The following is a 22,450-nucleotide window of genomic DNA, read 5'->3' as shown; positions in this document are numbered from 1 at the left end:
AAAGGCGCCTCGCCTGCAGGTGGGTGAACCGGTCACATGACCACCGGCCAGCAAACTCCGAGCGGGACGACGACTTCGCTTCTGCGTTCACTCCATTCCGGGATCGAGAATACTCGCCCGGTCCTCGAAGTGCGAACACCGACTACTATACAGCAGAAGATACGCCGAATTGTCTGTCCGCACTCTTTATAAGGTGGGTAGTCTCTTTTCCTCTCTTGCTTCTGTCACTGCTCCGTGGCGAGGAAACCCGTGGGACAAATTCCAGCCCCTTTTCCAGCCGACCAGTATGAACGCTGCGCAGTAGTCTCCAGTGTCAACCACAACCGCTAATGCGGTAAGCAGTCTCGTGACCCGCACTGCCCCCAATTAGGGTATCAGCGTACAGGTCAACATTAGCATCATGCCAACTGGCAACAGCGACCTCACAGCCATGGACGATGAAGGCTCAGGGGATATTGCCCCTCGCCAGCTGACTCTGCGAGACCGAACCACTGTCGCGACCTTGGTTCCCTTCCACTCGTATGACCAGATCCCAAAGTCGCTGATCGTCTACCTGTGCAATCAGCTGAACAGGGAGATCGAGAAGGGCGATACCTATGCTATGGTTGAGCCTATCCCGGTGCGGCACTTTGCGCCTTACTGGTTCTCGAATTTCGGTGCGATCATGCTCATTGGAGACATCAAGAATGTGCATGATGTTCAGAATATGGATGGGAATGTCGACTGGGCGAAAGCTTGTCTGGGGAGTTTCAACGTCAGACCGAATTATCCTGGGCGGAGTAGCCATGTATGTAACGGCATGTTCCTTGTCACGGATGCGGCGAGAAACAAGGGTGTCGGTAGATTGATGGGTGAGGCTTACCTAGATTGGGCCACGAGATTGGTAAGTACATACCAGAGGTCAAAGAGCGGCACTGACAGTACCAGGGATACACATACGCTGTATTCAACTTGATCTACGAGAGCAATGTAGCCTCATGCCGTCTATGGGAAGGGTTAGGCTTCAAGCGAATCGGCAGAGTCCCCGGCGCAGGCAAAGTCCTCTCCAGCCCAGGTGAATTCGTCGACGCCATAATCTACGGCCGAGACCTAGGCTCTGACGGCGAAGACCCCGTAACGCAAGACCGCTTTGACAAGATCAGGTATTATCTCAAACACTCAAAATATCCCAGAGGTGCCGACCGCGCCGAGAAGAGCCGACTCCGCAGCGCAGCGACGCATTATAAACTAATTGAAGACGAGAACGGCGGCGAGGAAAAGCTCATGCTCAAGGATAAAGAAGTCGTCTCAGACCCTCAACAACAGTACGAAATTGCCCAGCAGATGCACATGGAACAGCACGCGGGTATCAACAAGACAACCGCCGCCATCGCGACCAAGTACCACTGGGTCCGGATTAAAGAAACCGTCAGCCGAGTCATCCGCGATTGCCCCCATTGCAAGGAAACACTCAAAATACCGTCCCCAAACAGCGCAGTCGACAACTCACCCGGCAGCGATGCGATGAACATGGAGGAAGACACAGACCGCGACGCACACAAACAATCCATCCAAGAAACACACACGCATACCATCGACGCACACATCCCCCAAGCCCAGACCCAAACCGAATCAACACCCCAACTGCTCCACCCATCAACCCTGCACCAAAACCAGCATCAACCCCAGCACCCCACGCACCCCTTCGCCCCAACACCCACCCCGCCCTCCTCAATCTTACAAGGCCACGTGGGCTCTCTATCAGCATACACGGCTGTCCCACTAGACCCCCAAATCATGAACCTGCACTCCATGCCGCGGTTCCAGACGCACGACGCGATGGGCGACCCATACGGGACTGGTCATGGTCAACATTCTCATACTTTACACGACGGCAACGGCAACCTGCGCCACGTCGCGCCAAACGAGTACCACATGATGGTTGATGATCCGGGTGATGGGGATAGTCTGGGTGTGAATGTGAATATGAATATGAATGTGAGTCTCGGGCATGGACATGGACAGGGGGGCGATGTTGGTATTGTGCATCATGAGAATCTGTTGAAGTATCAGTATGTGGCGCATGGGGAGGATGAGCTTGATTTTACTTAGGGGGTTTGCTAGGGGATGATTTTGTCGTCGCTTTGTTTGGTTTGTTGCATTGACCGCAATGCATTGTGGAGTTGGCGCTTGTGAGTTGGTTTTTTTTTTTTTTTTTTTTTTTTTTTTTTTTTTTTGGGGGGGTATATAGTCATTGATCAGACTGTTCCTAGTCATCCATACTTTACTCATATTCGTATCATAGACGCTCCTAGAGGCACAACAGACAGACAGACAAGACTCAATCAAGTACATTACAACTTTCCCTTCTCCTTCTCCTTCTCCTTCCCCGTCTCCCTCCCCCGACTAACCTTCCCCCCAAACTCAAACAGATAAGCTGCGACTTTACGCATCTGAATCTCCTCCGACCCCTCGGTAATCCTATACCTCCGGAAATGGCGATAGATATGTTCGAAGGGATAGTGGCGCGAGTAGCCATCTCCACCGTGGATCTAGCATTGCACCAAATTAGCCACCGTGCCTAATATAAAAGGAAGGGAAAAAGGAAAACGGCTCAATACCTGAATAGCCCGATCAGCAGCCTGACAAGCCAACCGGTTCGCCCAATAATTACACATAGCGACCTTGTCGCTAAGGACTTTCTCAATCTCAACCCACGGCGTCTTCCCTGATTGTTCACATTCCTCCACAACGCGATCCATATCCCAGCTCGTCTTGAGGATAAGCAGTCTCAGCATCTCGACTTGCGTCATGAGTTCCACGACGGGGAACTGGATCCCCTGGTGATCCGCTAATTTCCGACCCTCACCCCATACTGTCCGTGACTTGGCCCGTTCAATAGCCTTATCAAGGCAAAACTTCGCAGCGCCGCATGAGCTCGCCGCTTGGCGGATCCGGTTCTCGTGCACGAATGTCTGTGCGATTGAGAGGCCAGAGCCCACCTGGCCGAGGATTGAGGAGGTTGGGACAAAGACGTTGTTTAGCGTTATTGTTGCGTGGTCGGTTGGCATGTTGAATGTCCATTCGTAGCTGGCGATTTCGATTCCTTCTGTTTCCTTGGGGACTAGGAAGGCTGTTATACCTTTCGCTGAACCAGGAGGCCCGCTTGTTCGCGCGAAAATGATCATATGTGTACAGTGATGCGCGCCTGTCTGCCACTTCTTCGCGCCGTTGATTTCGAAACCATTGACCCCATTTCTTGTGGTTGGCGCAGCAACAGTCGACATGAACGTTGCGTCGCTGCCGTGGTCTGGCTCGGTGAGACCGAATGTCGTTCGAAATTCACCTCGTAGTCGTGCAGGGATGAGTTCGGTTCTCTGCTTCTCGTTGCCGAAATGGTGAAGCATTAGCACGTCGGGGAAGTTACCGACGACACTATGTTCATTCTGTAGATCGTTCGCGAGACCGAGACCCCCGCCGTAGATTGGGTGCGAGGCGAGGTGGAATCGTATTGCGGACATCCAGAGGTTTGTGCTTTTGTGGCCTCTTCCACCGTAGATTTTTGGGAGGGCGAAGCGGTAGAAGCCGGCTTTGTCGGAGAGGAGGCGGGCTTGAGCTGTATGTCGGTTAGTGGTGGATTGGCTGGAGTACATAGAGGAGGGTAGTACTCAATAACTCTTCCCATTCTCTCCTGGGCAATCCACCAGCTTCCCAGTTTGTTCTGGCATACTCGCGGCGGTGGTCGAAGAAGCGGTTGTTGTCGTCTTTGTGTTGGAGGGGGAGGATTGTGGTGTTGATGAAGGAGTCGATGGAGGCGATGTGCGCTACGAGGTCTGGGGGGTATTCAAAGTTCATTTTAGACAATAGCCCTTTTCCCTGGAGTCTCAACAAAGCATAGAATTGAATGTAAAATAATTCAGGTATAAAGAAGTATCACAGAATGCCAACCCCAGATGACTCCGCATACCCCGCAGCCGCGGCAGCCTCGGTCTCGGCCGTTCGGTCCGTTGCAGCTTAGGGCTTGGACAACAGATGGACAGCAGAGAAGAAGTACAGAGTCATTAAGTACGATCGGGGCCTAGAATATAACGGGATTACATTCATAACGGCCGGCTGACAGTTGAAGACGATCAAAGTGCCCTAACCAGAACAAGGAAAAAAGGACGGATGACAACAAGCAAGAAATGAAGGAAGGAACGGCTCAGAAACACTCGATAGAAAATAACCAAAGAAAAGATTTCTCGTGCTAAGCAAGGTCGCCCTTTGGACGTGCATTTTCTGAAGCCGTTCTTTGGTGTGAAACCTCGAGGCCGTGGGACAACCAGGCTCAACCAAAGGGCTTGCAATAGTTCATTGAGTATAGATCTAGAATCCCTTCTTCTTACTCATCTGCTCCCCCTTCTCTGCCATCTTACTCTTTCCGTTGACAGGCGATCTAGCTTTTGGTTTCTTCCAGAGTCTGGAGATATGGTCGCAGATGGTTCTCCTCCTCCGGAAAGCCTTTTGCGCCTCGTCTTTCTGGAAGGTCAAAGAGTCTTCGTCGCTGTCTGATGACTTCTTCTCGTCCGCGACCTCGACATTGTTCTCCTTGGTTTTCGTTTCTGACGGGGGTTCCTGGTCAGTAGGTGTAGGCCAAGGATATCAAAATCAACAAGGCGTTGGAGCAACTCGTCAATGTCGCCGTACTTACGTTCAAGCTTCTTCTTCAACCTTGCCATCCGCTGAGCTTCTTGAAATGCTTCATCATGCTTGCGAAACGCAGGAAGGATGACATCCTCATACCATCGCTCATTATTCTCTAGTTCAGCCCACGGCCAGCGGCCCACGACATCCGTTCTCTCGATCTTATCCAGATACAATAACCGGTTGCCAAGCTCCGCAGGGTGCCCCTCGAGCGGATTTTCCATGCCAAAATGCCGCAGCTGGCTCCCCAGGTCAAGAACAGCCTGCTTTCCGTCCCGATGTACCTGACCCTGTCTTTGGAGCGCGACATTGGGATTGACAACAATGAGGCCTACCACCTTGTAGGGCGTGTCAGACGGGGCTTTGCGGCGGAGTTTCTTCATCATCTCTCCCGCACAGCGATTACACTCCATGAGCTCTATGAACGGGGTGCCTTCCCGGCTGACATAAGTGTGTCCGTTCTTCCTACCGGCCTCTGAGCGGTTTTTGTACGAGCCACACTCTCGATTGAATTGTTGTGGGACATCGTAATCCACGCAGCCGGGGTGCAGTAGAGGGTGATCGCGGTGCTCAGTGGAACAGGGTTCACTCCAGTTATCCTCTTTGCGACGCTCGTGGAGAAGGGTGGATTGAGCTTCCGTCCACTCTATATTATGGACGCGCTTCTCGGTCATTTTGACGGAGTCTGCATATATCCTGCGGGATGGTAGTTTGGGACTTGGGCGGGCGGGTAATGAAAGAAGGAGAGTCTGATGACTCCGACACTTTATACCTGAGCTTTTAGGTACGTCGCAAATGGCGGAGGTGACTTACTGGGGTTTGTTGAGCGCGAGTTTCTGTCATGGTTCGTAACGAAATTCCTGCTCAATCAACGCGGCTTTTGTAGAGTCAATCCGAAATCTTCGAGGACTGGACCATGGTTTTGAAGTCCCTCTTTATGCTTCCAAGATTAACTAAATGCACGTGCATCTGTTGTGCAGGATTGCATTATCATCTGGGACTATTGCAGCCCTAACTCATGAGCCCATGCTCGAGCTGTCTCTGATCACACTGCAGCCCAGTCCATGACTCGCGTCCTAACTGGACCAGACCAAGATGGATGAACCGTGCTCTTGGCTAGAGAAGCAGCCAAAGTCTATGATCCTGAATGGGGACTGCAAACAAAGAAAGGGCATCCACTACAGACCTTCCCAGTGGCAATGCAACCAATAGTAACATATATCGATTCACACGATGAGCACTTTTTATTCTCATTCACTAGAGATCATATCCACTTTGCGCAAATACGAGGGGCTACTGGTTGTGAAAAGTGTCCCTCGAGGTAAGGTCCCCAACACAAGCGCACCTTGACATCTTCTTCTTCCTGCCTTTTCTTCCTCTCTTGCTGCATCTTGCCTCCTCAAACCTTACTACACCGAATCTAATCAACGGCTCGAAAGACAATGATCCGAGTGCGCTTATCGCGCAGCTTCACATTCTCTCTTCGCGACTAGGGAACGACGGCGGCGACGGCGAGGAAGCTAAGGAGTGTTTGCGTTTAAGCAAGGCACTCACGGCTCAGTTGGAACCGCCAGAGAATACCGTGATTGATATGGCATTCTCGGTTAGTTCCCTCCGTGTTACTTTCGAAGAAGTCCCAGCCCAACTCAATTTCTCTAGCCCATTGTCGCAGTCAGTGCCCAGATCGCCGTAGATCTGAATCTGTTCGAAAATATCGTTCAGAATGGACCTGTTACTTCGGCTAGACTAGCTGAGCTCTCTGGTGCGGATGAGATGCTGATAAGTATGTGCCTGTCTTTTATGCGACGAGCATATCTAATGTGATGTCCAGTACGTATCCTTCGCCTTCTCTCATCAGTCCACTTCGTTGCAGAAACAGCTCCCCGAACCTGGAAAGCTTCTCGCATCACCAGAACCATGGCCACGAAGGAAATTGCGGCTGGGTATCGAATCATGTTTGTTCCTCCTACCCCCCTCTCCCCTCCCCTACTCCCTCTCTTCTCTCTCCGGGCTTCGGAAGCTAACACCAGACCTCAATCAGCTCAGCAACCGCCGTCCCAGCAATGCAAAGCGCACCATCCTTCCTCGCAACACCCGGCCGCGGATACGCATTCCCCACGAGCCCCAAGGACGGACTTGCACAGGTAACGTTCAACACGGAAAGAACTATGTTCGAGTACGTTGCGGCAAATCCGGCGCTCCTGAAGGACTTTAATTTGTACATGGGGAATAATATGGGTGCGAGACGGTCGTGGCTTGAGTGGTTCCCTGTGCAGAGGGAGATACTGGATGAGGTAGATCTAGATCTTGAGACGGAGAAGAAAAAGGTATTGATTGTGGATGTTGGTGCCGGGAAGGGACATGATTTGGTGGCGTTTGCTAAGAAGTTTCCCGATGCAGGAGGGAGGTTGGTCCTGCAGGACTTACCGGCCGTTACAGAGGGATTGGACCGGGAGCTGGAAGTAGACGGAATTGAGAAAGTTGCGTATGATTTCTTCACTGAACAACCCATAAAAGGTAACTACCAAAGAATCCATCTTCCAATTCTTCCAATGGAAACCCTCTAACCCACCCGCCCAGGCGCAAGAGTCTACTTCTACCACCACATCTTCCACGACTGGTCGGACGAGTATTGCCTGACCATCCTCTCGAGAGTTTTAGCGGCAATGACACCCGGATACTCGAAGCTTCTGATCCACGACATGATCCTCCCGGAACAAGGCGCCACGCAGTTCCAGGCGCAGATGGATATCTCGATGATGGCGTTTAATGGCGGGATGGAACGGACCGGGAAACAATGGCGGGAGTTGCTTGAGGGAGCTGGGTTGCGGCAGATTAGGTTCTGGGATCCGGTTGATGATGGGGGGGATGGGATTATCGAGGCGGTTGTTTAGAAGTTTACATAGATGCATAGATCTGTGGGCGTGGAGTGACCTTCCCGATTGGGCGGGGATGAAGCTCCACCTGGCACTGATGACATTTTCAGGCCCATCCCTTTTCTCACTTGCTTCTTTCAACCACAACAACAGACTCGTCACAATCTATTACTTATCACTACCAATAACTGAAATATATCACTATTATGAATGAAACCGACAACGTCGTCCCCAAAACAGACCCTGGCCCTGGCAGTATCAGCGACCGAGAAGCAGTTGCAGGAGCAGGACCCACCCATGCAACCAGCCACCCGCCACAACCGCAACTGCCCGCCAACCTAGACTTGACCAAACCACTAGAAACCGCATCAGACAACACCGGATTACCCTGGTACAACCCACACGGCTGGTCCCTCCGCACCCGCCTAATCCTCGCGGCCGTCTGTCTCGTCGCCATAATCGGCATCATCGTCGGCGCAGTCGAGGGCTCCAAAGCAAGCCGGTACCCGGACTACAGTCCACTAAACTACCACCTGGTGACCAGCTACACCGGGCGCGACTTCTTCGACCAGTTCCACTATTTCGACGAGGAGGACCCCACCGATGGGTTCGTGCGGTATGTTGATCGCGGTACGGCGCAGCGGCTGAATCTTACGTATGCGACTGAGACCTCGGCGATATTGAGGGTGGATTCGGACTCGAGCACAGCGAATGTTACCCGTGGTCGGAACTCTGTGCGCATTGAGTCAAAGCAGACGTATGATACGGGGCTGTTTGTCTTTGATATCATCCATAGCCCCTATGGGTGTGGGACGTGGCCGGCGCTTTGGTTAACCGATGGCTATAATTGGCCGTATAATGGGGAGATTGATGTCCTGGAGACGACTAATAATGCGACGGATGGGAATGCGGTTACGTTGCATACCACGTCCGGGTGTAATATGGATGTTAAGCGGAAGCAACTCGGGAGTTCGACATACTCGACCTGCGATAATAGCACGAACGGTAATGCCGGGTGTGGTGTGCAGGGTCCGCCTTTGACGTACGGCAAGCAGATGAATAAGCTCGGTGGTGGTGTACGTCCTCTCCTCAATACCAACAAAAGAGTCTACACTGACGAAGTGAGATAGATCTACGCCCTCGAACTCCGCGACGCCGGTATTCGAGCCTGGTTCTTCCCGCGCTCCTACGCACCCCCCGACCTCCGCAACGGAAGCACAACCCCCGACCCCTCGACCTGGGGAACAGCACTCGCCGACTTCCCCAACACAAGCTGCGACATCCCGACGTACTTCAAGAACCAGAGCATCATCGCGAACATCGATCTCTGTGGCTCTTGGGGCGGCAGTGAGGCGGTTTACTCGGAGCAGTGGGGGTGTCCGGGGAATTGTACGCAGTTTGTCTCGAGGTATCCTGAGATGTTTAAAAGTGCGTACTGGGAGTTTGGGGGGTTTTGGGTTTACCAGGCTTGATTGGGGAAACGGTGTTTTGTTAGTGCTTTGATACCCGGTTTTCTCTTAGATATTGCGTGTATAATAGATAGTTAGACAGATAGACTTCTTATTGTTGTATACATACAGTACATTGGATCAGAATATTACCATTGATCTCTGAAGCATCACAATGGACAATAAGGTCAGTCACGGATATCAAACAAGGGACGGTCGATGATCTATTTTTTTTTTTTTGTTCATCTGCTTGTCTTCCAGCATCTCATTGTTCTTCCTCATCTTAAACCCTGTCCCTCGCTTTCCACCCATGTCTATTTCACCTACGTACTGTCCCCGCCCTTTCTTCCGGACATACTGACCCTGGCCTTCATCTCAGGCACATACATTATCCTCCACTTCCAAACCCACTTACCTCCCTTACCCGGAAGAGGACGACGACGTGGCCGCCAACGTCCCCTTCCCATCTCCGCCCTACCAACGCACCGAAACCCCACCGAAACGTGAGAAGGAAATGCAAGTCCTGTGCCTGGGAATCTCACAGCCATGAACGATGTGTGAGCCCCCCAGTCTACCTTTCCCTTCTTTGATATGTAGCAAAGTACAGACGTCGCTAACGAAGAACTCGTCTAAGCTCACTACACAGCCCTCACAAAACTCGGGTACAGAATATACCACACGACTGAGGCCTGTCTGCACTATAAGGACGACTCATTGATACAGTGGAATGAGACTCTGAAGCGAAATATTTCTCTCCATCTGGAACCAACAAGGCAAGGACAGGCCCTTTTACCTGAAGGTCTTTTCCTTCAACGCCCTCCTAGCACCCTAGGGCGCCGTCGCTGATATACCCTATATCCTGTTCGCAAGCGAACTAATGGACTTGTATCCTGATGCGAAAATCATCCTTACGACGAGAGAAAATGACGATGATGGCGATCTAGAGGGTTGGATTCAATCTATGCAGTGCAGTATCTACGATATTCTAGCCATGAAACGTCTTTCTTTCCTGGCTAAATTCGACAAGGAATATACCCGTCCCGCCCTACTCTTCTTCGACTAGCTCTATTAATCTTCACAGATGGTGTGCCAGACGATCTAGAGTGCCCAAAAGCCGGATATATAGCGCACAAGGCCTTTATCCGAAGGGGAAGCCCGACGTCGAGTCCGGGAAGTGCTCGAGTACAAAGTGAGACAGGGATGGGGACCGTTGTGTAAGTTTCTCGCCAAGAATGTTCCTGATGGGACGGGGGAGTTTCCGCATGTAAGTGAAGGAGGCTCCATGCGGGATGATTACTATCATCTGGTGTTTTGGTGGAGGGTTGTTGAGATTGTCTGTTGGTGGGCGGAGGTTTGATATGGCTTTCGGGTGGTTTTGAGGGTTGTTGGGGGGATGTTTGCGTGGTGGGCTTTTCCGCTGGCGCGGTAGGCATTATACGTATGGGTATAGGTAGGGCTTCGGATTTCCAGAAGCCCTGATGCATGCATGAATTTTGGGATGACCTGCAACTCAGCTTTGCCGGATCTGAGGTTAGCTACTATCTATCTATCTATCTATCTATCTAGAAAGGATTGTCCTTCTGGCGTGACGGGCTCGGATAGCTAAGCTACCGCCGTCTACCGATGAATAGTGCTTGAGCAGTGTAGACAAGTGAAAGTAGATTTGGAAAATTTGAGCGCGGTATTGTCTCGTTCGTGTAAATCTAGTAAGGACGCGAAAGCTATCAATCGCATTCATGACGCTGATGGCTCACTGTGCAATGCAGCAAGGCGCAGCCTCGAGCCCTCTGCCCCCCTCGAAGCCCTGAAGGCTGAACCCGAGGTGCCAGGCCCTAAAGAGCCCAGCAGAGCAATCATTCACTGACTCACTTCTGAAGCTCTGAGGATGTCTCGAGTACAAGTCATGTGCTGTTGACACTGGATTTCGTCCTCCAACCTGCTAAGCCAGCCGGAACTTCTTCGAGAGTCAACATGTTTCACTCCTCCTATAACCCTCCAGCATGTCCGACAGCGCGAGTGAAGGCGGCCCAGATGTCTCTCGGCCAAGAACCAACTTAACCAACGATCCCCTCTACAACTATGAACAATGCATTGCCGCCCTCGAGGGAACAAGAGTCCCAGATGACCTCCGCTCTTCCACTGCACGATGTGCGGTAATCCGAGGTTTGCGCTGCTCCTACGATTTTTGCAACGAGCCCAGAAATTATCGACCTGTGCGCGCGCTGGCCACAATATCCCGAATTTCTTCGAGCACGCAACACACGGCTTATTATGAGCAACGTTGTTCCTGAAGGTCTAGAAATCCCTGACGCCCAGCCCTATTGTACCTGGAACCCGGATTTCGCTAAAAAGGACACTTATCGCCAAGTGGCTCAGCGGTATCCCGCTATGCGCTATCAGGTCGGCCGGGCTTGTGCTGCTGCTGGCTATATCAATCCCTGACATCTCTATCGCCGAAGAGGCCGGGAGGGATTAACCCAAGGTGGGGATGAGATCTACCGGTTAATCATGTCCTCATCTGTAAAATACGGTGTGAGGGACGATTTCGAAGGTCAATCCCAGAGCACCAGCCTTCTTGAATGGCCACATGCATGTGCGGTAGAAGCTCGAGTGGCGGTACACGATTGGAAAAGATGGCGCAGACGAATTTGCACTGGAGATCGACATTGAAGAGGACCGATACATGGATCTTGAATCTGACGAGCCAGATCAGACTCGTTACGATGAACTCACCCTATTCAATCGGCCATCAATGCCCGTCGTATCATGATCAACGACATTGGCAGAGTCACTGAAGACACTCCCTAAAGGCGGTCTGCAGTCATGTGATTGGCAGAATATGTCGGGGCATACTGCCCTCCGGTACCGCCTGCCCCTAGGGGTTCGACTTCGCTTAGTCATAGTTTAGTAAGCTAGTTATCTTGGATAGGCCTACCGGCCACCCAATGAGACATACATCCATCACTTCCCACAGAATAGTTCCCGCGGCCTTACCTCCAGCGTTCGACGTCAGATGACACGATTGCATTCGTGGCAATTTCAGCCTTGAAACAGAATCTTCTAGTTTTGACTCTCCGAATATAAGTCACTGCAGATGAAAGGACGCTGATTCATCTCCGACTGATATCAACCGTCAGGTATTTTCTATAGCGAATCGGAGACAGCAAAAGGTGTGACACGTCAGCCTGAGTCTAGACGTTTGTCGTAACAATATATTATTGTACCGGCCACCCAATAGGACAAGTTATCTAGTACTTCCCACATAATCACGGTATCACATGAGTGATAATATAAATAATGCACAGGATTCTGACACCCCGCACCTTCATCAACTCCTATTTAGCCTTCCTTTCGTATCTTGATCTTGATAGCTCTTGCTATAATAACGGGAGTTTGGTTACTATTCTTTCTTTCGTCGACTGACTATATTCACATCATTATCAGAGTTCTTTATATTGAGTGACCTCCCCACCCTGCCTTTAGGCGAAGTTCACTGAATCGCCGGAATCAATATCATATAAACAACCCAGCTGCCTCTTGTTCAACTTATAGCTCATCTCCTGTCAAGCCGCCAGCCAGGTACTAAATCATACCTACTTGCCAATCCCTCGACATCTGTACAAAGGTTGCCATTGTCAGCATCGTCATCAGCCATCAAGAAAGGGCAGTCTCGTCGTATGACCATTGGGCTCCCAATAATAGCTTCTCGAAGCCCCCATTTGCAATGAGCGCCTCCGTATTTCTCAGCTATCCCAAGCCGAGTTTCAAGCGCCAACAACTGTTTGTTGAACGGGTACAGGAATATCTACGGCAACGGGGTTTCGTACCACGAACGATTGGTGTCACCGATTATGATATGGACGCCCCTCTGTCGGCGATTCGAAGGCTGATGTTAGAGTCAAATGGACTCCTGACAATCGCATTTCGCCGAACATATGTGGAAAAAAGCATACAAAGCCACTGCACAGACATTGAAGGGCTTCAAGAGAACGAAGTCAAAGCCCGGTGGCTGACCACCCCGTGGGCACATATTGAGCCAGCCATGGCTTTTCAGCTGGGTCTTCCAATTCTTATTATCCGCGAGGAAGGTGTCCTTGCTGATGGTATGCTTGAACGAGGAGTAGCTGGCCTTTACATGCCCGAGTTCAACCTTGACAAACCAGTGGATGAGTACTTTGACTCAGTAGAGTGGAGAGGAATCATACAGAAATGGGAAGGTTATGTGCGGGCTGTACTGGAGAAGAAAGGCCGACCTCCGCAGCTATTTTAACCGGGATTTTAGTATTGTGTACTAGTATTCGATGCAAACTGAACAGCCCCACGCAGCTAATCAAGTTATTATTGCTTTGGGTCACCCCTTCATTTGTGTTCTGGAAGAACAGGAACTAGGACTCAAATTTCAGCATGTCAGCAAGAATACATAGTAACTCTTCTACTATCGCTTCTACTATCGGCGGTGACTCGGTCAGGTCATAACCTAAGCAAACATCAATGGACCTTGTGAGTTTGAATCAGCCTGATCCGGCAGTGACTTGGTGTCAGACAAGGTCTGGTCCGGTGCCGCTTTTTGACTGCTGCAAGGAGCCGAATCAACCTAGCTCAGAAATTGTCAACCGTATATGACCACTAGTCATATGTGAGGCTTTCCTATTCAGGATATCGGATTGACAACCTCCGGTCACCGAGGTTTATGCAGAGTTTTCTGCTATCTCTGTCAAGGTGCAGGCTCAGGAATATATTCAGAACAGGATAACGGAGTAGATACACAGGCGGGCTACGGAGTCAGGCTATCAACAGGTACACAGACGAGACAATAAGTCAATACCACCCCACTCCCCACCCCTCACTTCTCGCCGAACAATCCATCTTTTTGTCAGATAAGGCCAAAGTCTCCTTCGTAAGGTCCCGAAGGTCTTAAGGATTGCTTTTAGATAAGAAAGAGGAAGATTGGAAGGTCAAATGCAAGTAGAGTAACGTTGACAATGTTGGCTAGTTGAGTTATTATGATGATAAGACACGAAGAACAAAACTAATTACAAGTTCAAACAGGGCCATTGAGTTTGATGATGCGATTCCAAGTCGCATCCGTTTTAAAATCAAATATGCGGACCTTGAAATCAAAGGGGAATTTGGAACCCTCCTGTACTTAGAGTCTCTTGGCTTTAACAGACTAGAGGTAAGGTACCATCTAATGTATACAGCGCTTCCTATTGACGATATGAAATGGATCAAGAATGTTAGGGGACGAAGTGCTATTGCCTAGCTAAACCGTGCTATAGATACAAGAAGGGTTTGTTGAGAAGCCTTCTAGAGAGTACTCGAAGGAAAGGCCTGATAAATAAGCAGATTCGCAGGGGTTAACAAGGGTTCGAGGGTTAGATAGGATAGCAGGGGTAAATAAGGGTAGAATGAGCAAGGGTGCTTGGTATAGACAGGAGAATGGGAGATAGACAAGGTCGTAGACCGAGTTCACAAGACTAGGAAGCCTCGTACGAGGGGCCCATAACAGACAGCTTGACCTGCGGTCTCAGGGAATCCCTAAAACTTATCCCACTTATAGCGAACTTTCACCTCGTACAGTGTTCGTTCTTATTAGAAGATGGCCAGAATGCCGAATTCAGATGCTATTCTTCTCCTGGCTTTTTAACAGACTTGTAATCAAGGCAGGGCTTTTGTCTGCTTCATGCTGTAAGACCAAGCTACTGATTTAATAGCATACACTTCTCAAGAGCGGTAGACAACCTGGGGGAGAGAAGTTCACCTATCCCCTATATCGCATTATTTACTTGCTCCAATCTAATACAAATTTCCTTGAGCAAGTAAGTCGTCCAAAAAAACCGGGAATCTGATTGATGCTTTTGTATTAGTAGAGGTGGGGTCGTCAACAACCGCAGGACGTCCCTCTAACAAGCATGGATTAAATATTTGCTGTCTCAGGACATACAGGGGGAAGCAGGAGTGTTAGTATCTGACTAGCTGTCAGGCTCTATATATTCCACTATAGTGTCAACTAATAAAGTATTGCTGCAAGTAAGCCGTAGTGTTCTCAGGTAATAATGTAGTTTAATATTGATGTTTATAACTGGGTTTGGCCGCGAAGGAGGCCACTTTCGGTGCTAATTCGGTTGCGAGTTGAGATGGACTGAAGCTCGCTGAGGTTGCGCGCTCTTTCAGCATCAGCCCCGGGCTGGACTATAACACTTGGCAGGTGCAGAATAGTGGTGTGAAGCATATGAGAGTGTTAAAACAGTAGCCCATCGCTGAGAGTTAAGGGGTGGAAATACAGCCGTTTATGGCCTCAGTAGCGGTCATTTTCAGCGTCGATTTCACAGGTCCTCACATTCTAATTGTAATAGACGGCAGATAGTCGCAGCGTGAATAAATAATGGGCTTGAGATAGATAGTAGAGACTTGAAGGTTGGCTCACCAGGCCAGTCAAGACTAAGACCTCTCTGCTTTCTGATTTCAGCCAGCTTGTGTTTGAGAAACAAAGAGATATCATACTCTATCACTGGGATAGGGATCTCATGAAGGATCAAATTCTGATAACTATTCTCAGCGGTTTGGAACCCTAATCGAACAGGCAGAGCAGGTCGGCTGGTTATGAAAATTCGCAGGCAATCAGAGTGAGACTCCTGAGCACGTGCGAACTGCTGAAGGATAACTTGAATATCATTCCCGTGTTCGCACTCATCTAGTGCCTCAATCACGATCACTAGGGGTGAGCTCCGAGGCTCGGATTGATAAATGCTATTGAGTGGTTGATAAATCAGCTGATCGAACTGCTCCTTGAGTGGCCTGGTTGAAATTCCAGGATTATCCTGAATTACTTGTAGGATAGCAGGGCGCACCTCGGGAATTCTGGTGAAGAGCTGCCTGGCAATGGTTAGGAAGAACCGAGTTGCGTTGCCACGATCCCCTTCGCCCCTCATGAAAAAGAAGCTTGCTCTTAGTAAGCGTTGGTTCTGAAATGTTTTTGTTACTGTTCGTGATATAGTGGACTTGCCCGTTCCTGCTAGACCATTGAGCCAGAACATGCACTTTCCTCCTGGTATGATAGCCCATTGTTCGATCTTGTGTAGAAGGTCTATCCTAGTCCCTTGCAAGCAGTCTTCTTCATGATGGTCCATATAGGTTCCGAATTCGGCTCCTTCAGCAATTGGCAACTGCTCAAGGTCAATACTTCGCGCCACATCTTCGATCTTTTTAGCTGATCCGCTAGTAATCGAGTGGACACTGTGGACATTCCCAGATACATCATCCAAGCACTCTCTTATCTCTGTCAACCAGCATTAGAAATCGCAAGATAATTCGGCATAGCTAGCACTAACCCTCGAGAACCTTACTAGCCTTCCGCTCAGCGTCACCCTCTGAGGAACTATCTGACACAAGAGATCTCTCGCATACGCAGCTGCCACCATTGCAGCATAGCCCTGCCATTCTTTACTTTTGTGTGAGTCGGCATAGTCACAAACACCACGGATGACCAAACAGGGGAAGTGGTTCATTAGTCCAGCTGCTTCCATCTCAAAGCATAGAATGTCGTGGTCTGCTGCTAGCTTGTCACGGAATATTGCATCTTTAATTACTCTATTTCCAGACGCGATCAGGCCGTAGTGGATACCAGGGTTATCCTCCTCATCAGCTCGCTTTGGTCGCTGAATTAATGTTGAATTGCCACAGAGCACGTCACAGCTTGTTTCTGAATTTATATGAATAAACTCACTTTCATAAAGCCTATCGGTTTCAAAAGGAGGTTGTGCATATTTTCGCTTGAGTCTTTTATTTGCTTTAAGCACGGTTTGAATTCTCTCCTTTAACTGATGGCCCTCCTCGCTATATTGGGCTTGGAGCCCCGATATAGCTGCACGCAGGATAGGTGGCGGCTGGTTTAAGAACCCTGTTTGATGAAACGGTTGCCCCTGTAGCTCTTTGCCTAGATCGTATTGGAGCAGGCCGCCTCGTCCATTCCGAGGTGAGCTCACAATTATATCGCCGAGACGGATATCATATTTTGTGGGCACCCCGCCACCAATCCCGACCATTAGCCCAAATCGGATATTTGGAAAGCTGCATACCATACTCCTAGCTACCCCAGCAGCTGATGATATGCCGTATTCTCCATCTGATGAAACAGCAATAACAACTTGATGACCCCCTATCTCTCCCAATGTATAGTGATTGTTATCATTCGGCGAAAGCGTCTCTGGGCGACTATGTCTCTTATCAAGAAAAGCTCGGGCAGCAACATATTCTGTCTCCAAAGCACATATCCAACCAACAGTGTACTGGACTGGGTCTGACATTATGGGCCGCAGGTGACAGCAAGGCCTAGAAGGTTAATTTCACGCCAACCTGTTGATACAAATCTGGTTTTAGACGCGAATCGAACTTTTAGACGCGACCAAGAATACAAAAGTAGAAAGGTAATGAAAACGCTTTGCCTAGACACTGCTGGAAGAGGGGTAAGCGAGGAGTGAAGACAGAAAGAGCTGGGTTCGACGCGCTAATCTGCCTCAGGCACCACCCGTGCCCCAAATCCCGCGTGGAATTTACATTTGTATCTATCTTACCGCTTTTTATCACTTTCAATACCTTACCGTCGAATCTATAAACATAATTTTGAAAGGGCAAAAGCGAGCATAGAAAGTAGTGAACCTACTATTTAGATAGTATAAGGTGCTTCCAAAGCACTTATAAAGTAATCATATGGACACTTCTAGTAATACTATGGCGGATATCAAAGGGCTTGTGGCCGGGTATGGGGAATGTATCGTAAATATATCTTAATTGCAGAAGGTACTAGTTAGTTGTTGACGAACTCCAGATGAGTTCATTATAGATCAGAAGTCCCACTAGTTTCGATTAATAAGAATTCATAATAATGTTCTGTAATAACAACAAGTGTAGTGTTATGGGCTCCTCGTATGAGGCACCCACAGACTTTATCACTCGGCTAATAGCTGGCCTCGTACGAGCCCCACTCTCGCCCAACTTCACACACCTTTCTATAGTATCTCCCCACTCCCCTTTCTCTTCTTCTTCTCCTTTAAGAGACCCTTCATGTACACAAGGCATACCTAGCTTAGATTAAGTTAGCTGTCCCATAACAGTCAAATGCAATTTTTAATCTATCTAAGCAGTTATCACTTGCTCTCCAAGCACTTGACAAGTACTTATGCTGTTAACCATGTCCTTGACAGTTCCCCTCCGCTGGTTAGGGGGCACGTTTATAACATAACTGTAATAGGCGAGAGGTAAGACAGGAGGGGATCAATCAATATAGCAGGAAATAGTTTGATATCTCAAGGCTGGGTCTTCGTAGGTGCAAAGGCCGAAGCTTGACCTTCTAATTTGGAGGGATCTTGTTACCTCATACCTGATTAGCTGGTTGGGTGCAGTTACTCCAACACATTCTAAATAAAGGTATTCTAGAACAGTACATCTTCATAAATGACCTAGGGGAAGTTCTATTACATAGTAAATGAGCGTCCTTGCATACTCCAGTCATTCATGCTCACCAAAGTCCTCAAGCATGCTCAACATGCTTGGCCCTCATCCTCATTATCCCGCAGCAGCATGAGCAGCATGAGGGCTCATGCTCTTGGCACCTTGACACTTTGGTCGGTATGGAACATTGTTCTTTCCATCTGTCGTGTAACGGCTGTGCTGCATCAGATACATTGGCTGACAGTTGCTGGCGTTCTGACGCTGGTTAAATTCTTGACAGAATCAGGAATGGCCACAAGGAAGTGGCACCTTAACTAAGATATTACCTGTATTATACTGTCACCCATTAGATGTACTATCTATCTAGATAGAGACTACCCCTACATCCCTAACCCTCTTATTAGGAGGGAACGCGCAATAAAACCTCTCCCATTGATTTGAATGCAGAGCCCCCTCTCCGCCCCCTCTCCTATGTCTGTTATCAGCTACCTGTACTTAAAAGTAAAATCCTGTTACCTGGAGGTGGCAAGTAGAGCATGCATAGTCATAGACTGAAAAATGCTCTAAAAAATGGAAGATTATTATTATTATTATTATTAGGGGCAGCAGTAGGCCCGGGTTTTTATACCCAGGCCTGTTATTATCTCTTGTCGCAGCATCTTGACTTCCTTGGTAAAGCAGCTAAAGAAATGGTGTCAACATGAGGAGGGGATGGGGTGAGTGTAGGGTGAGTATAGTTGTCTAAGGGTGAGTGAATCACCTGACTTACCTGGCTCACCCTCATTAAAGCAGCAACGTCCGGATCAGCCAGGAAGGAGGCGCTCGTAGTTCTTTGGACGGTAGATTCAAGAGATCAATACACGAAATATAAATCCAGCCCTTAGGTAGGGAGACTAAGTCTTCCCCAGGTATAGCTACAGTGCCATGGCAATTTGAATAGTTCTCGAAACCTCCAGTCTGTCATTCTATCCCAGTACCTATTGCATAACGACTAACCTAACTCGCTACCTTTAACCCGCCCTCTATACCCTCTTTCACCCCCTTTCCCAGCCAAGCCATCCTCCCGTCAATGCAGGATCGATACTTACCTAGGTACCCACTAATACCATCTTACAAAGCCCCAAGGTCCGGCCCCTCCACCGGCCATCACCGCGTCCTGTTGTCGTCACTCGTTGCCTTGCCACGACGCTCGAAGGTGAAAGCCTCTATTCGCCTCCACTGTTGGAGCTGAGAGAAGAGAACCCCAGTAGGCCTAACCTACCCCTCCCTCTTCAACCCCCTCCCCCTCGCAAACATCGCCGCAAGCGCAGCAACAGCACCGAACCCCGCGCTCGCCGCAAACGCCATCCTGATACCGCCATAGTACACCTGTCGAGCCGCAAGCTGGGTCTCGGGTTCGAGGTCGTAGATAGCGCTGACGGAGTGGCGGATTGAGTCGATTACCTGATTAATGGGAAGAAGAAAGTGGTGAGCGGGGTGTTTTTTGGCAAATATGGAATGATGGGGGGGAAAGGGATGTTAAGGAGGGATATAGTGATGGTTATGGGTATGGGTGAATCGGAGGGAAGGTACTTTCCATTTATCCGGTACACCGCGCAACGCGCCCGGCAGGGAGCGCACGAGCTCGTTCTGGACTATTGCGGAGGTTATCGCGACGCCGTAGACTGTTCCCAGGCTGCGGATTAGGTAGACTGTTGATGCGGAGACGGCGTGGTCTAAATCAATCAAACCATTAGCTCATTCCACCACAAGTTACCCGTTAAACTTGGCATTAGGCGATATGTACCATCATGCCCAAAAGCCGCCAGAAACGTAAACAGGATAGCCGGGTACACAACCCCTTGTCCCAGATTCGCGGGGATGACATAAACAAAGTACTTCCACTCGGTGTCCGTGAACCGCAGCGCCATGACGAGGAGGTTCCCCAGGAACATGAGGGTTGCGCCGGTGCGCATAAGGTAGCTGAGTTTGCCGTACCGCGACATGATTATCCCTGATAGGAGCCCGCCGATGGGCGTTGCGAGGGAAGGGATCACGAGGCGAGCGCCGGCTTTGGAGGCGCTGTCTAGGAGCACGACTTGGAAGAAAAGGGCGAGGTTGAAGAGGAACTATACGGATCCTAGGGTGTTAGTAGTACTGGGGAAGGTAATGAAAGGGTGAGAGGGGTAAAGGGAAGGGAGCAATACAGCATAAGCAGCCATCCCGACACAAACATTCGTGATCTGCGTCGAAATCGGCAATACACCCTTCAGCATACGCAGCGGGATAACCGGAATCGCAGTCGTCTTAGCCTCGACAACCAGGAACCCTCCGAGTAGAAGCACGCTGGCGACTAGCGAGCCCACAACCCAGATATTCCCCCAAGGCAACTCATTCCCACCCAGACTCAACCCAACAAGTTGCACAGACAAACCGAGAATGAGCAGTAGTGCGCCAGTGAGGTCAACCTGCTTCCAAACCATCATCCCAGTTGAGACAGGCTGTTTCGCCGGCCGAGGAATGACAATTCGACCGACGACGAGAGCGAATATAGACACGGGCACCTGGAGTAAGAAGCACCAGCGCCAACCGATGGTATTCGCGATCGACCCGCCCAGCGAGGCGCCGCAGATGGAGCCGAACCCGTGCAGGACGTTTTGCGCCGCTTGGTACATCCCGCGGCGTTGGAAGGGGATCATGTCGGAGTTTATTATTGTTGCTGTGTACCCATCTATTAGCATCCATCATTCCTCCATTGGAATATGGAGAGTTACACACCCATCGTCATAAGCCCACCCCCACCAACACCCGTAAGGGCCCTCATGAGATTAAGAAAGATGACATCTTTCGCAACCGCACACCCAAGACAGCCCAGGAGGAACGTAATCGTAGACGTGAAGAAGCAAGCGCGCCGACCAAAGATATCAGAGAACCGCCCGTACAGCGGCTGGAATGCGGTGCTGGTGATTAGGTACGAGGTCGTTAGCCAGGAGGAGGTATTTGCTGCGTTGAACTCGGAACTTATGAGCGCGTAGGTGGAGGCTGTGATTGTGCCGTCGAAGCCAGAAAGGAAGACGTTTGCGAAGATTGCTGGGTTCTGTTAGTATAGCTCTGAGAGAGTGTGATGGTGGGAAGGGATAGGTAGACACACCGACTTCGATCCAAAGGAAGCTTGTCGGTGGTTTCCATTTGTCGGGGTCCGAGTGGGAATTGGAGTAGGAGTTGGAGAGGAGGGGCTGTTCTTCCTGCGGTTCTTGCTCTCGTCTCTCGAGGTCAGAGGGAGAGGGGTCGGTGTTGGCGTCGGCGGGGGTTAATGTTCCGTACGACATTTTGGCAATCGAATTGTTCAGTGCGAAAAGAATCAAAGACAAATGTGGGAGGGATTATATATAAAGAGAAGCGATCTTGGAGAATCTTATCGATGGCGACATCTTAGCTGCTTGTTGCTCATTCCCCACTTCATTACATAGTGCGTCTAGCCCTAACTGTTCAGAGTTTAAGCGGCTTACACATGCATCTGTTCTGATAAACAGGGATCATAATAGCTCTTAGCTCTAGGACAAGGCACTGAGATAATACCCTATCAACTGAAAACATCAGTCAAGTGGTCTTCAGCCAGCCAGTTTTCACGCGATTTACACCATCTACAAACAGGCTGTTCTATGACCCCCGACTCTTTGAGAAGCACACCAGCGCGCGGTCAATTGATATAAATTCAGTATACATAATACATGGGTGTAGGTAACGGCCTTCAGCTAACCTTCTTTACTCACGACATTTCAGTACTTTGTTAATAGGCGAGGTTGTTTGTGGTCATTAGCAATACACGATTGCAGAGTAATCATGCCTGCTTACCGTAATGTACAGCTTCTCGTCTCCATTTCCCTTTTCCCTTTTCCCCCTTTCTCCTAAAGCTTGGCTCTACCATGCGCCAATTCTCCGTCTTGCATCAATCTCGCGACGCGTCTCAACAAGCAGTCCCGCTCCTAGCTGCCATCAGGACAAACATAGTGTTCCGCTGAACCAGGCGAGATG

General features: G+C 49.7%; 10 protein-coding genes across 10 annotated transcripts; 6 read left to right on the top strand and 4 right to left on the bottom strand.

Moving 5' to 3' along the window:
• Window positions 1-400: 400 nt before the first annotated feature.
• On the top strand, window positions 401-2,091 carry BDV17DRAFT_290249 (putative histone acetyltransferase Spt10; the record flags this gene model as incomplete). Its single annotated transcript, XM_073761853.1, has 2 exons — window positions 401-883; window positions 928-2,091. The coding sequence occupies 2 exons, from the start codon at window positions 401-403 to the stop codon at window positions 2,089-2,091; spliced, it is 1,647 nt and encodes a 548-aa protein (XP_073616730.1).
• A 242-nt stretch (window positions 2,092-2,333) lies between these two features.
• Window positions 2,334-3,839, bottom strand: BDV17DRAFT_297871 (acyl-CoA dehydrogenase family protein; the record flags this gene model as incomplete). Its single annotated transcript, XM_073763573.1, has 3 exons — window positions 3,648-3,839; window positions 2,601-3,595; window positions 2,334-2,531 (listed from the first exon to the last, which is right to left on the bottom strand). Exons 1-3 carry the CDS (start codon window positions 3,832-3,834, stop codon window positions 2,334-2,336), a joined length of 1,380 nt encoding a protein of 459 aa, XP_073616729.1. The 5' UTR covers window positions 3,835-3,839.
• Window positions 3,840-4,344: 505 nt separating this feature from the next.
• BDV17DRAFT_290247 (uncharacterized protein) lies at window positions 4,345-5,336 on the bottom strand (the record flags this gene model as incomplete). Its single annotated transcript, XM_073761852.1, has 2 exons — window positions 4,345-4,580; window positions 4,670-5,336. The coding sequence occupies 2 exons, from the start codon at window positions 5,334-5,336 to the stop codon at window positions 4,345-4,347; spliced, it is 903 nt and encodes a 300-aa protein (XP_073616728.1).
• A 559-nt stretch (window positions 5,337-5,895) lies between these two features.
• On the top strand, window positions 5,896-7,556 carry BDV17DRAFT_297870 (S-adenosyl-L-methionine-dependent methyltransferase; the record flags this gene model as incomplete). The annotated part of the gene is made up of 6 exons (XM_073763572.1): window positions 5,896-5,983; window positions 6,102-6,265; window positions 6,322-6,445; window positions 6,494-6,617; window positions 6,704-7,179; window positions 7,243-7,556. The coding sequence occupies 6 exons, from the start codon at window positions 5,896-5,898 to the stop codon at window positions 7,554-7,556; spliced, it is 1,290 nt and encodes a 429-aa protein (XP_073616727.1).
• Window positions 7,557-7,658: 102 nt separating this feature from the next.
• Window positions 7,659-9,425, top strand: BDV17DRAFT_260303 (glycoside hydrolase family 16 protein). Its single transcript, XM_073757543.1, has 3 exons — window positions 7,659-8,614; window positions 8,669-9,173; window positions 9,366-9,425. Exons 1-2 carry the CDS (start codon window positions 7,745-7,747, stop codon window positions 9,008-9,010), a joined length of 1,212 nt encoding a protein of 403 aa, XP_073616726.1. The 5' UTR covers window positions 7,659-7,744; the 3' UTR covers window positions 9,011-9,173; window positions 9,366-9,425.
• Window positions 9,426-9,453: 28 nt separating this feature from the next.
• On the top strand, window positions 9,454-10,144 carry BDV17DRAFT_260301 (uncharacterized protein). The gene is made up of 2 exons (XM_073757542.1): window positions 9,454-9,541; window positions 9,621-10,144. Exon 2 carries the CDS (start codon window positions 9,864-9,866, stop codon window positions 10,047-10,049), a length of 186 nt encoding a protein of 61 aa, XP_073616725.1. The 5' UTR covers window positions 9,454-9,541; window positions 9,621-9,863; the 3' UTR covers window positions 10,050-10,144.
• A 574-nt stretch (window positions 10,145-10,718) lies between these two features.
• Window positions 10,719-11,719, top strand: BDV17DRAFT_260299 (uncharacterized protein). The gene has a single exon (XM_073757541.1). The coding sequence runs from the start codon at window positions 10,987-10,989 to the stop codon at window positions 11,275-11,277; it is 291 nt and encodes a 96-aa protein (XP_073616724.1). The 5' UTR covers window positions 10,719-10,986; the 3' UTR covers window positions 11,278-11,719.
• A 286-nt stretch (window positions 11,720-12,005) lies between these two features.
• Window positions 12,006-13,768, top strand: BDV17DRAFT_260297 (uncharacterized protein). The gene has a single exon (XM_073757540.1). The coding sequence runs from the start codon at window positions 12,711-12,713 to the stop codon at window positions 13,254-13,256; it is 546 nt and encodes a 181-aa protein (XP_073616723.1). The 5' UTR covers window positions 12,006-12,710; the 3' UTR covers window positions 13,257-13,768.
• Window positions 13,769-16,023: 2,255 nt separating this feature from the next.
• Window positions 16,024-17,435, bottom strand: BDV17DRAFT_51563 (5'-methylthioadenosine/S-adenosylhomocysteine nucleosidase family protein). Its single transcript, XM_073764686.1, has 2 exons — window positions 16,318-17,435; window positions 16,024-16,265 (listed from the first exon to the last, which is right to left on the bottom strand). The coding sequence occupies exons 1-2, from the start codon at window positions 17,290-17,292 to the stop codon at window positions 16,260-16,262; spliced, it is 981 nt and encodes a 326-aa protein (XP_073616722.1). The 5' UTR covers window positions 17,293-17,435; the 3' UTR covers window positions 16,024-16,259.
• Window positions 17,436-19,693: 2,258 nt separating this feature from the next.
• BDV17DRAFT_290243 (MDR family MFS transporter) lies at window positions 19,694-21,744 on the bottom strand (the record flags this gene model as incomplete). Its single annotated transcript, XM_073761851.1, has 6 exons — window positions 19,694-19,879; window positions 20,009-20,151; window positions 20,223-20,544; window positions 20,623-21,134; window positions 21,194-21,505; window positions 21,567-21,744. The coding sequence occupies 6 exons, from the start codon at window positions 21,742-21,744 to the stop codon at window positions 19,694-19,696; spliced, it is 1,653 nt and encodes a 550-aa protein (XP_073616721.1).
• Window positions 21,745-22,450: the final 706 nt, after the last annotated feature.

This window comes from Aspergillus undulatus (assembly GCF_047715775.1).
Source record: "Aspergillus undulatus strain CBS 261.88 unplaced genomic scaffold BDV17scaffold_17, whole genome shotgun sequence".
Classification (NCBI taxonomy): Eukaryota; Fungi; Ascomycota; class Eurotiomycetes; order Eurotiales; family Aspergillaceae; genus Aspergillus; species Aspergillus undulatus.
The sequence above is the reverse complement of the archived record's forward strand: the minus strand, read 5'-3'. Positions and strand labels throughout refer to the sequence as shown.